The sequence below is a fragment of the Physeter macrocephalus genome, chromosome 2 (genome assembly GCF_002837175.3).
Source record: "Physeter macrocephalus isolate SW-GA chromosome 2, ASM283717v5, whole genome shotgun sequence".
In the NCBI taxonomy this organism is placed as follows: domain Eukaryota; kingdom Metazoa; phylum Chordata; class Mammalia; order Artiodactyla; family Physeteridae; genus Physeter; species Physeter macrocephalus.
The window spans coordinates 123,243,359-123,255,979 of NC_041215.1; the positions used below are offsets into that span (position 1 = coordinate 123,243,359).

The 12,621-nt window shown below is 39.6% G+C and overlaps 1 protein-coding gene across 1 annotated transcript in view; it reads right to left on the reverse strand.

Moving 5' to 3' along the window:
* The window catches only part of PAX3 (paired box 3), a 93,099-nt gene that overhangs the window by 13,344 nt on the left and 67,134 nt on the right, over nt 1-12,621 (reverse strand). Inside the window, exons 6-7 of the mRNA XM_007105348.2 lie at nt 7,697-7,862; nt 6,611-6,825 (exon numbers count right to left, since the gene is read on the reverse strand). Of these exons, the coding sequence (XP_007105410.1) occupies nt 6,611-6,825; nt 7,697-7,862 (381 nt within the window). The remainder of the gene's footprint in view (nt 1-6,610; nt 6,826-7,696; nt 7,863-12,621) is intronic.

Below are 12,621 nucleotides of genomic sequence, written 5' to 3' on the forward strand. Positions count from 1 at the left end.
CTCTGTCCAAGCTTTGTTTGACACCCAATCAATCTCTTTAATCAAAAGCACTCCTTTTTCTTCCACAGATGAATTTCTGGAAATTGTAAAAAGGTAGTGCCTTTGTTTGGAAATGAGTTGGTGGCAGGCCACCTGTTTGTCTGGTTCTTCATGATGATAAAGGTAGGTTGAGGGCACAGGTTCTGCAACCTGTGTGTGAAATGGACAAAACAAATGGCCTGGCATCAAGTAGCTTCTGGATGTGTGCCCAAAATGTCCAGAAAAATAGCTCTCCTGAAACAGGAGCTGGCCCTGCCATCAGGTTAAATCTTACTGCTTTTACATGTATCAACAGTACTAAAGAAGACCAAGGAATTGCTACACCACAGTGAAAAGGATATTCTCTCTATACAAAACAGAAAAGTACCCATCACGATCATTCTTAATGACTATACCCCATTTGCATAACAAACCGATATGTAGTAAACCGCACACCTTCGATGGACAAAGATCCTTCATCTTGCCTTGCAGCTAAGGAATTTGAGATAATTGTGAACACCGCGGTCCAGGAAATGACAAGCAAAATCAAAAGCAGTCTTGAGTTCTGTGTACACATATTAATGCTTAAATGCTTCTCCCTAGTAAGTTTCAGGAGTAACAAATGTTTGTCAAAAGAAACTGTGCTAAGCAATTGAAATCTGATTTGAAATGGAACCACGACAGTCTAATACATATATGCATGAAATGGAGAAGCTGCCTAATAAGCGTAGCTGACACCAAATATGCAATTTACATACATTACACACTGATAATCTCAATTTTAATATTATTCTTTAAAAGTAACTGGATGGGTGGTAGAGTTAAAAATTTTCTTTTATAAAATGTGAATAAGAACAAAAGTTTATCCTGACGTCTTCCACCATTAACCACAATCTCCTTAGTGTAAAGATATATCTGCTCTTTCTTGGGTCTGTTTCAGAGGCAGTATCTCATCCCCACAAAGCTGTGATGATTCAACCAGACTTAACAGATGAATGGTCGATAAACTTGATGAGATCTGCAGACCTACTCTTTGTTCCTGAGGTGCTGAGTGGTGAGCAAACATTCAAGCATGTTTAAGCCTGGTACACAAATCTTTATGAGAATTTTTTCTTTCCTCAGTAGATTATCCATGAAATAGGACAGGTGTACTGGTTATTCAATTACATCTTACACAAGACCTGGCCAAAATTTGAAATGAGGCCTCTGAGCATAGATCTTACTGTGGGGATTTATTAATAACAGTTAAATGTTGCCTATAACAAAACTTTTTTTTGTAATTTAAGCCTATTTTCTTATTTTATCATTGGTTTCACTCATAAACCAGCAACGAAAATCTGCCCATCTGTTCTAAACATAAAATGTGTTCATAATAATCCAGATTTATACCAAATGTATTTTTAAGTATTGCTGAATTGAGAGAGTACTCAAAATTTATAGCCTCTGAGGTTACGAAGAGGACTTCCTCTTTTTAAGGAGGAAAATGCTTAAAATGAACGTAGGAAAGGCTCAGAAAGCTTCTTGGATATCAAATGGCTCCGTAGGAAAAAAAAAAAATGTCAATGATATAAGAGTAAATGAATCAAAACCATATGGATCAAATTTTCCCTAAAATACACAGTTTGAAAAATTAAGGAGGAAAAGTGCTTGGCAAAATGTGTTTTAGGTTTTACCAAACCCAAAACATTCGAAGAATCATTTGCAATGGTTGATGAACCCTAAATGCAGCCAAGTTGGCCCATTTTTGTATACTACATAACAATAAAAAAAAGCCTCCTAGATAACTTCCTAGTGTAACCCACTGATACTGTATTTCACTCAAGAAATCATTAGAAGCTGTCACCAGGAACCGTGGCGTTTGTAGGAGTAGGGGGGTGTTGAAATGATATAAGTTTGTTCATTTAATTGGCCTTGTTTTGGGGGTTTGGCTCTGCGTGTTTTGGAGGTGGGAGGAGCAGTGAGGGTAATGTTTCTTGCAAAGGAAAGTTAATTAGAAGAACATGGGCCAAACGTTAATTAGTCTCACGTCTTGAGTATGCGCATATGGTAGTATTTCCTTGGCACTCCGTATTCCAAGTCGGCATTCCTTGTTTTCTCCTGCACGTGCAGGAAGGTGCTGGGAACACACCAGCTGGGTTTGGAGGGGAAATACGTGGTCTCTGTTTCCCTTTGCTCTTTCTGTGGTGTTCCCACACCAAGAAAACACCACTTTTCAAAAGAGGGTGCTACTGCAGGGTGGAGGGCGTTGAATAGTTCTCTTCTCAGATCGTGTTTTGTCATTCATTATAAAAGCCTCATCTCCTGAAAGGGTTATATAGTTCGGATGGTCCTAGAAATTCAGAGACAGTAGAAAATTTCAAGGGAATTAGCCTATTCCCAACCCACCCATCCCTGAGAATCGAAAGTTCCCTGACAAATCCAGCTTTTGAGGCAGTGTGAGGCCCAGCCCTCCATCTGTGAAGGCTTTTGGCAGTTCCTGCAGGAAAACAGAGTTGAATATCAGTGCCGGAGCCCATGGAAAACTTTCTACAACATTATGCTTCTTCAGCAAGTGAAATGTGTAATTTGGTTTATTAAAGAACTAGTAATAACTGCAAGAGAGGTAGACTTGGCTTTTAACTCTGCCAGTGACTCTAACCGTGTTGCGCCGGCCTCAACTTTTCCATAAATAAAATGGGAATATTCCCCAGACACAGTTATGGATTCCCTCAGAACAAGATACACTTTTCCAACGATTCAGTAACACACAGATGCTTTTAGCAACTTGAGGAAGGATACGACCGAAGCTTCTAAAAGTTTTCATCAGGATTCTGAGATTTAGAATGTCATAGATGCCCGTCAGTCTACTACTACTCTATTCCCACCAGCTGGACAGTGTAACCTTTTCCTGATTCACTGCTTCACACCCATCCCTCCCGAAGCTGAGAATTTCTCTGGGAAAAGCACTGAGGGAATCTAAGAAACACCATTTGACTAATGGCTCTGATTCCAAGCATTTTTATTTTATTTTATTTTTTTAGGCCGCAGGTCATGAGAGATCTTAGTTTCCCGAACCCGCGGCCCGGGCAGTGAAGCACGGAGTCTCGCCCACCGGCTCACCAAGGAAGTCCCTGATTCCAAGCTTTAAAAGAATCTTTGCTCAAGGGAGCAGATATGTTAGAGACCCCAAAGGAAAATCAACTACATCCCTCACACAAACAGAGAAACAATTTGCTTATCATAATGGTGTCTATTAATTCTTTGACAAGAAACTAGAAAGTCGATTTTACAGTTCGCATACATTCTAACTCATGATTTCCAAGTCTGAGTGGCAAACAATACATCGATTTCAATGACACTAAGAAAATAATCAAATAAAATGCACCAATAAAATAGCATCCACTAAAGAGATTTACAATGAATCGATCATAATGACTCAAAACACTTTAGCTCCAATTCAATTTAAATTAATAGGTAGGTAAAGACCTATGATGAAGGGTAAAGGCAGGGGATGGGTAAGATGCAAAGTTACATATTATATAACATAGAACATGCATACTATCTCAATTATGTGTGTGTGTGTGTGTGTGTGTATGTATATGTATATATATATATTTTTTAAGCATAAGCCCCAAAAAGAGCTGAAAGGCAATATGCAAAAATATTAACAGTGGCTCCCCAGGGGAATTTTTTTCCTACTCTAGAGATACCTTTTTAAAATTTTTTCCATTTTCTACTATAACCATGAAGTACTTTTTATTATTGGGGGAAGTTAAAAGATTGATAAGAAAAATGTGTAAAGCAAAAAAGCATGCAAAGAGTGCATTAGCAAAAAGAGTGTTAATCAACCCAAATCCGAAGTTTAGAAAACTAGTTTCTATAAAATGAGTTTAAAATATGAATAAGACCCCCGCCTCTATTTTTTATGAAACCTATCTCCTCTTCACCCAACTGGGTGCTATCGTGAATGAGATTCGAGAGTAGGAGCTGCGAATCCTCTGTCCAGTCCCAGCTCTCTCACTATTAGTGCTGTGACCACAAGCTCTCTGGGCCTCAGTTGATTTGCCTGCATATTAGACGTCCAGATAGAGACAGAGGAAGTGGAAAAGTTGGAGGAGAAGAGGAGAAATGGCAGTCACAGGGTTAGTTCCATTTTTAATATTATATGATCCAGCATATTAATAAGCACTTCTCTATAGCAAGCAAAAAGACTAAGCCATGACCACCGTTTCTTTACTCTCTTCTTTAGTTAACAGGGTAAACCAGCTGTTAGACGTGGACTCTTTTCTTCAAATTTTCTTTACAATATTTTTAATAAAGCCAAACAATCAAAAACAGGGTAGTGCACACCTCCCCACCTTGCTTAAATAGAGGCATTCCTGAGAAATGGTAAATCTTAAAGGCTATAGAAATCTGAGTTTTAATTCCCAACTCTCCTAATGTTCCTATTCCATCTTTTTGTAAATATGTCTGGCAAGATATTGATTCACTCAGTCTTTTTTCCTCCAACTTTCCCTAAGGAAATAAGGAGGAGCTTCATATTATTCGTTTCTTTTCTAACTCACTGGAGACGCTACAAGAACTAAGACAACATGGGTTCCTAGTGGTGGGTTGAGGAGGAAATATATGGTAGAAATGCAAAATGTCCTAGATATTTGCGATTTAATAAGTGAGGAGTTAACATAATGTGTAAGAGCATAGTAAAGAAATACAGGAGAAGTTGCCTGTGGAATTTTCCATGGCTTGATATTGGAATGATTCCCACCCTACCGCCAACTCTGGAATCATAGCCAGGCTTCTTGAAATCAAGGATTAACAGTTTCAAGGTCAAGTGCTAATACCTCCACTTATATAACACAGTATAATACACTTATACTTCCTATAACATACAAGAGCAGACATCTATAATACAAGAAACTAGGAGCTTCACTTAGAGAATACAGGTTCGTGTCATTATTTTTATTATGCTCGAACACTAAGAAATGCCAAAAGAATCCTGGGTCTCACCTTACAGAAGTGGTTCGAGTTGAAGTTTACTTTTATGCCAACTTTCAACTAAATCATGTTCATAAAAAGCTCTTCTATGGCTCCAAATGACTTATAAAACTGCAGAGATAACTACTTCTGATGTTACTTCTAAACTGTGGAAGAAGCTTCTATGCTATAGATCCAGACATTTAAAGATGAATCTATTAATATTAAATCCATGATTTTCATGCAAAATCACATTCACAGATGCCGGCACTTGGAAATTAAAGGTATTAAACTCCTGTAGGAAGCACATCCATTGTTTTCATGTTGTTATTTTTCAGCTGAGGCTTAAAGCCACCTCTTATTTTTTATCCCAGGATGTGCTATAGGAATCTATGAAACTTAATTACATTCACTGTTACAAAAAAGGATTTATGAACTTTTGCCTTTAGGCAGAAATGTTTATTTCATTGCCTTTGCTATTCATTCTTTTCAACTCCAACGGCTTTGAACTTTTCAGCTGCTCGGAGTTATCACCGTTGTGCAGAGCCCAGGAACTCCACTCCCAAGACGCAAACCACAAGTTGAAGAAAACGAAGAAGGCGAAGATATATGAGTCGTTATTTTGGCCACCCTTTGTGCCATTAAAATCTCATTTTCTGCCTATTAGAATGCCCTCTTGGTGTTTAGGCAGCAGTGATAGTCAGTGATTAGTGTGTAATTGAGTATAATTGTCTTTTCACTTTTCATTTGTGTCATTCTGAGCTTCTCTCTGTTTTTCTAACCACCAAGAGGAAAAGGGGGGTTAAGAAAAGATAAAGCTGTTAAAACTCTCACTCTCAGCCCTGAAGAGATTCTCGATTGCAATTATAGATTGCAACCCCTTCGTGACATTTCTCCAAATTCAGCGGGCAGCTCTCCTTGCCACCTGGGCCAAGTGCTCTCTAATAAAATCAAGTGATCTGTATTTAAACAACTGCTAATAATGTCAACCTCAGACAGATGCCACATGTAGGAAATTTAACCAACCCTCTGACATGCAATTATCAAGGCAATTTATTAATATAATCTCTCAAGAAAAGCTCACAGTCCAATGCAAATTAGAAAAACAATTACAACATTCAAATATCTATATATTCCCAAAGAGCAGTAATTCTCCTAATTTGTGCATTTATAACTCATTTATCCTAGAGTTCTGTAGTCATCAGCTGGGTCTCTCTCCACACAACTTGTTAACCTCCTCTCCAAATATTGTATAAAAGCTTTGGTGTTTTCTTATTAAGTGTTCTTATTCACAACCCTATCAGCTGACCAAATACCATTTAAAAAAAAAATGCGTGTGAACCTCTTACCCAAAACCCAGAACAAGGAGTGGAGAAGATGAATGCCTTGACAACTAAGTATAACATAAAATCTCTGTGATTACATTAAAAGTCACTTGGGTTTTAAGTCTAAGCTACAACTTTTGATACAGCCTGTAGGAAGGGTGGAGAGAAAGGAAACTAGAAAACTGAAATCATGTGGCTTGTATAAAGAATACATTATGGTTTAAATTTGGCAATTCATTATATGACTGCCTCGGGGAATTGACTATTTGGTTCTGGTATACAGCAAATCGTCTGTCTGGAAACACGGGACTGACCTGAGGTGAAAGGCCATTGCCAATGGCGGGGTTCATGGGGTTGGAGGGCCCGGACGGAGGCACAAAGCTGTCTGTATAGCTGGAAAATCCATGCCTGGTGCTGGAGAGGCAGTAGGCAGAGCTGCTGTCCGGGGTGGAAGGAATAGTGCTTTGGTGTACAGTGCTTGGAGGAAGCGGCTGAGGTCTGTGGACCGTGCTGCTGGGATCCGACACGGCTGCAAGGAAGAAGGTCATCGGCCATAAATCTCCTTTGGAGGCCAGCAGAGAAAGTTCAGTACACAAGTTCACAGTCACCAAGCCATCAGCAGTACATCCTGGACAGCCACATGTAAATTTCAAACTGTCCTTCTTGACACTCAAGTCTAGAACCACTTATAACAAATACAGCCACATCTCTGCACATATGTGCAAGTACATAATTTATCTACATACTTTCAACGCACACTCACCCAGAACGGAAATTCAGAAATCACATCAACAGTGCGAACAAACCTATTTTGGTAGTGAATGTTATTAATCAACGTGAGGATTAACCCACGTAAGAACTGCAAGTCTCAAGTTTCTTATCAAATATACTTCCAAAGCACCTGAACATTGGTGTGATAGTATAGTTTCGAATGCCTGCAATGCTATCTTTCATAATGCAAACTAATTTAGTTTTATCATTTCTCCCATTCACCTCTATGCACTAAGACAGAGGGACTTTTTATCAAAGCTTACCTTCCCTCTATTCCTACTGCAGTTAGGAGCCATCACAGAACTTCAGTTAATTGCAGACTGGAGTATAAATGTAAAGTTTTAACAAATGAAAAGCAAATTGCATGCTTATTTAGGGATGCTGTTTTGTTTTGTTTTAAAATACTGCAACAGTATTATATCACAACACAGTTTATCTAGAGAGATTCAGACAGGTCACAGAACTATGTTCCTGAAATGTGACAGGTATCAGTACTTTCAGGACAACCTGATGTAATGTAACGAACATACAAACAGCCCCAAGGACACCGCAGATTTCACTGCATCAATTAAGCAGCAGGGAACAAGACTGGGAGTTGCATCTTAACCCCCGACTCCATTCCTCCATACCTTGTGGAATAGCTGTGGGCTGGTAAGAGGTCTCGGACAGCTGGTATGTTGGCAGAGTCGGCATGGCCGTGGGAGGAAATCCCCCCGGAATGAGATGGTTGAAAGCCATCAGTTGATTGGCCCCAGCCTGCTTCCTCCATCTTGCACGGCGGTTGCTAAACCAGACCTATGGATTTAATTTAAAATTTGAGGATTTCACTGATGAAATAATAGTACAGTCTTAATGAATTTTTCATGCTAAAACAGATTAAAGGCCCCTTACTGACAGGGCAGATAGACACAAGAGACCTCCACCTTCTGGGTTGTATTGTCAGGGAAGAAAGGAGAGTTAGAAGTCAGGGGTCAGTAGAGGGACTTGGAGGGCCTTCCATGGTCCTGCAGAGCCCCCACGAGCCCGGGGGTGACCATGGGGAGGGATGGCTAAGCAGGGAGGGGAACAACGGGAACTCCCCGCCATCACCATGAGCACCCCTCCCGCCTTCATGTACCGCAGCATAATGGGGTGGATCCAGGAGTCTGGCCCCCGCGTGACATGTGTCCTAATTTGGTCTTACCTCTCACACTAACCCTTGCTTTTTATAGTCTTATCAATGTGTTTGTATTTCTATGGACATTATGTGCTCAATTCCTGGAAAGTCATATAAATTAACCCGAAGGATAAATGGAGCTATTTTACCATCCCTTCCAAAGTGTGAGACATTGTGCTGATCCTCATGGAAACAGATGCTGAAGAGGTAAGTATTGCAAGGAATGAAAGCATTTTATCTATGAAGCTCTTTTAAATAGTGGGTTTATTTATTATTTCTTTCAACAGCAGCTATAAGCACCTATCTTTTCAACAGAGGGCTAAAGGGGGTGGATAAGATAGGATCCCTGCATGCAAGTAGCTTACTGTCTCCTCCCCTAGGAGCTCAGAGTAATCAAGGTCACCAAAATAACTGCTCACAGGAGGTAGAAACTCCATGCTTGAAAATGCAGAGAAATCAGAAGTTTAGAGTGGAGACGAAGTTTCAACTCCTTTTAAAGCTTGGATATGATTTTGAAAAGGGGTCACGCTAGTTGGAAGAGATACAAGAGACCAGCATGTCTAAGAAAAGTTGAGACTTGATTTCCTGATAGAACAAAGTTAACAGTTATACAACTTAAATGTAAATTTCAAGTCACAAAATTTTTAAAAGAGTGGAGAGAGGAATGTCTCCCTTCTGCAGCAAGAAAGCCCAGTTTAACAGATATGTTGCCAAGGTATCTGCTTAAACTCTTGCCAGTCACCCAAGCATTTGTCTTGAAAAGAGTTTGGTCCTCTCTCTAACCATGATGCAAGACAGTTGTAAGGAAAGCTGTTTGAACTTCCTCAGAACACTAACATTTAATACTCCTTAAGTTTCCAACAGGAAAAGAAGGGAAGTCAATATTTTCCCATGTTGATACATAATTGGATTAGAGTTTACCTTAACTTAATAAATTGCCACCTGGGATAATAGAACCATCGACAGTACTCAATTTCAGGTCTGCATCAATTGTGTTTTCTCAGTGCAAGTCTAAGCGTCTGTTACCAGGACTCCCAAAGGCATCAGGGTAAGAAAACAGTTTTCAGGGAAGTGCTTGGAACAAGCTGGTTAGCCTGAGGAGGCTGGGGGTAAGAAATTAGGGTTGTTTTCATGCCTGAATGCACTGTACTATACCACGCACTGTGTCATATTTTATAGTATAAAACCCCCAGATTAATGAGGCACACCTGGCTCAGGTGATGGGTTTGTTTGTTTCTTTCTTTTTTTTTCCTCCCCACACCTATCTAGACCAACCCATGTGCAGTGCATCTTCAGCTTTACGTCCTAGGCTGGGAGGAGAGTTGAATTTCCAAAAGTTCTGATGTGACTTCACCCATTCAGACTTACTGTCTTCACATCTACTGGTGAGATCCCTTACGAAGAACTCAGAAGCTTGCACTTCTGACATTATCAGAGCATGTTGCCAATCTCTCTGTGCCAACTTCCTGCTGTAACTTTTAGATAAGTAAACCAAATTTGATTTATCCAGTGGGTGGGCTCTGCCTGGTTACTCCATCAGTCTTAACCTACTTTTGATTTACATTGATGCTAATGCCTCCATAACCCAATTTTTTAAATCAAAAATGTCTTTGCTCAGACAATAAATTAGAAGAAACATCATAACTATAAATCCCTTCAAATATTAAATCCAAAAGGCTAGGGGTATAAAGTTTTGGGGGGTTATTTCCATTTTTCCAAAATGATACAAGTAAATATTGATGACATGGAATAAATCTACCAGGAGTTGGATAAAAATTCTTATAGTTACAATACAGTATATATTATAACTACAACATAAGATGAAGAGAAATAGTTGGGAAGCAAATCTACTGAAAAACAAACCTTCAACAGGAGGTTTAAGAGCTTCCCAAAGGAAGGAATTTAAATGTTGTTTAAATTTAGGCTAAATAAATCCAGAGGGCTATTCCTGAGGGAAGCAGGGCTTACTGAAGACTGAGCTGCCAGTCTCTGGCCATTTAACCAGATTTTTCTATCATCTTGCCCCTGCCGGCCTCTGCATCTCTTAGAACCAGCTGAAACTGCCCAAAAAAGCACTAAAGGAAAAATATACTGAAGTTGCAAAATGGGAAATGGCCCTTGCCTTCTTTATGCTTTGAAACTCATAAACATCTATTTTTAATAGAAAAAAAAATGCCCTTGAAATCACCTTCATTTTAAGTACCCAAACTGGCTATGCACAGTGATCCTGGGGTACTGTTATTAGCCCATCTTTGACTGAAAGACATTCCCTTGGCCCTCAGAAGTCCTACCCAACTCTTCCAATATTGTCTCTCTAATTCCTAACAGACAATCAAGGAATAATCTACTGAATGGCATGTGTAAGTGCAGAATACTGAATAAGTTCATCTAAAATGGGTGGAAGGCATCTATGATTCAGTTGTTACTATCACGAGAAACTTTGTTTTGAAAAGAGTAGCAATTGCAACAGAGACAAACTGGCCTTTGATGTTCTGGAGGAGAATATGAGTGTTCCACCAATTTCTTAGCCAGAAGGGCAGAAAGAACAAGTTTTACTAAGCTATCTACTTATTAAACGTCATTCTACGATCTCTAATTCAATGTGATTTCACTCTCCCCACCCAGCATTACCTGGCCTTCCACATCACACGTAGCATGGTAAGAAAGTGGGGCGGGAGACATATATTGGTGGATAACTACTACCAGGCGTGGTTAATTGCTTACAATTGCCTGTATCATATCACACTCCATCAGAACCTTCCCTCGCACCAAGTTTTTATTTCATTTGATGAACTGCAGCCTGGTTCATTTTCATCTGCTCCTGAATCTTTCCCTACTTGTACGTCTCTCTTCAGAGCCATTCTACAAAGTCATATTCACGCTTTTGGAAATGATATTTAGACCCATTCTGGAGTAATATAATATCAAATGATTTTTTGAAGCAAAATTTAAAATATAACATCATGATAACTAGGGGAAAAAGGTAATGAATCACAAAAGAATAGGTTTTTATAAATTTTTCTCTTCACGAGTAAAAAAAGTACCAATTTGTTCTCTACAATGAAAGTTGTAAAAAAACAATATTTTAAGAAATACGGTAATACTTTTCATTCACATGGGAGCAGTGCAGACCAGGCAATAGTTGAATCCCACCTTTCCCGACCCCTCACTACCTCTGTGATCTTGAACAATTTGCATAAGATCTGTGAGTCTCTGTTTTCTCATCTGCTAAATGGGAGAAATAAAAAACTCCTTCACAAGATTAAATGAGACAATATAATCAGTTAAATGAGACAATACAATCAAAGCTTGCAAAACACCTAAGAGACACTGTGTTCAGTAAATGTTAGTTATTAAATACAAACATCACACTGAGAAATCCAAGAATTAGATACTTGCTTTGTTTTCTAAGCTCTCTGGTCTACAGCCAAAGCCTTTTGCGCCCCTGAGCAAATAGGAAAGTACCCAAATAACACCTCAAATAATTGAACACCAGTTTGGCTTGAATGGAGACTTAGGTCCAAATTGCTTCCAAGGTTCATGGATTAGTGTTAATTGTCCCATGGTGTAAGCCTAATTTTGCCCGTCAATAAATTACTGGTTCACATTTTTGGTGTGGTCCTCAAAGGCAATCTAACCTACATTGTTCCAGATGGGTTATTTCAAATGCCATTTAAAAAATGGGAAGAGAATGTAATCATTAATCCTTAGAAAGAGAATTCACAACAAGATTATAAAACGTTTCATTAAATACTAGAGCTGACACTAAAGTGCCAATTACAGTACTTTCCAAGTAGGTAAATTCAGGACAAGCTGCTTGTTCCCTGGACCTTCCTACGCACTCCACTCCCTCTCTCCCATATCACACCCGCCCAGCCCTCTTACCATTGCTGCTACCCAGCCTTGACCACTATATGGAGAGCAGGCTGGGGAAAGGATGAGCAAGGTTGATGAGGAGAAACGCCATGCTCCTGTGAATGTCAGAGGATCACGACACACGTGAAAGCATACTTAACTGCATCTTTATCTATCCCAAGAGCAAACTCCTGCAGAGAATTGTAGGATGACCACATTTTTGCTTTATTATGGAGTTCAGGGCCAATATTCCGTACCTATCTTAACTTTTAAACTATACAGATCTGTTAGATGGCTTTAAACCACCATTGGGCTTCCCTGAGGATCACAAATTACTGATGCTATAAGGGTCCTGAGAGATCATGTATCCTAGGGGTTTTTTTTTTTTCCTTTTTTATTTATTTTTTTTTTTCTTCTTGCGGTAAGCGGGCCTCTCACTGCTGTGGCCTCTCCCACTGCGGAGCACAGGCTCCGGACGCGCAGGCTCAGCGGCCATGGCTCACGGGCCCAGCCGCTCCGCGGCATGTGGGATCTTCCCGGACC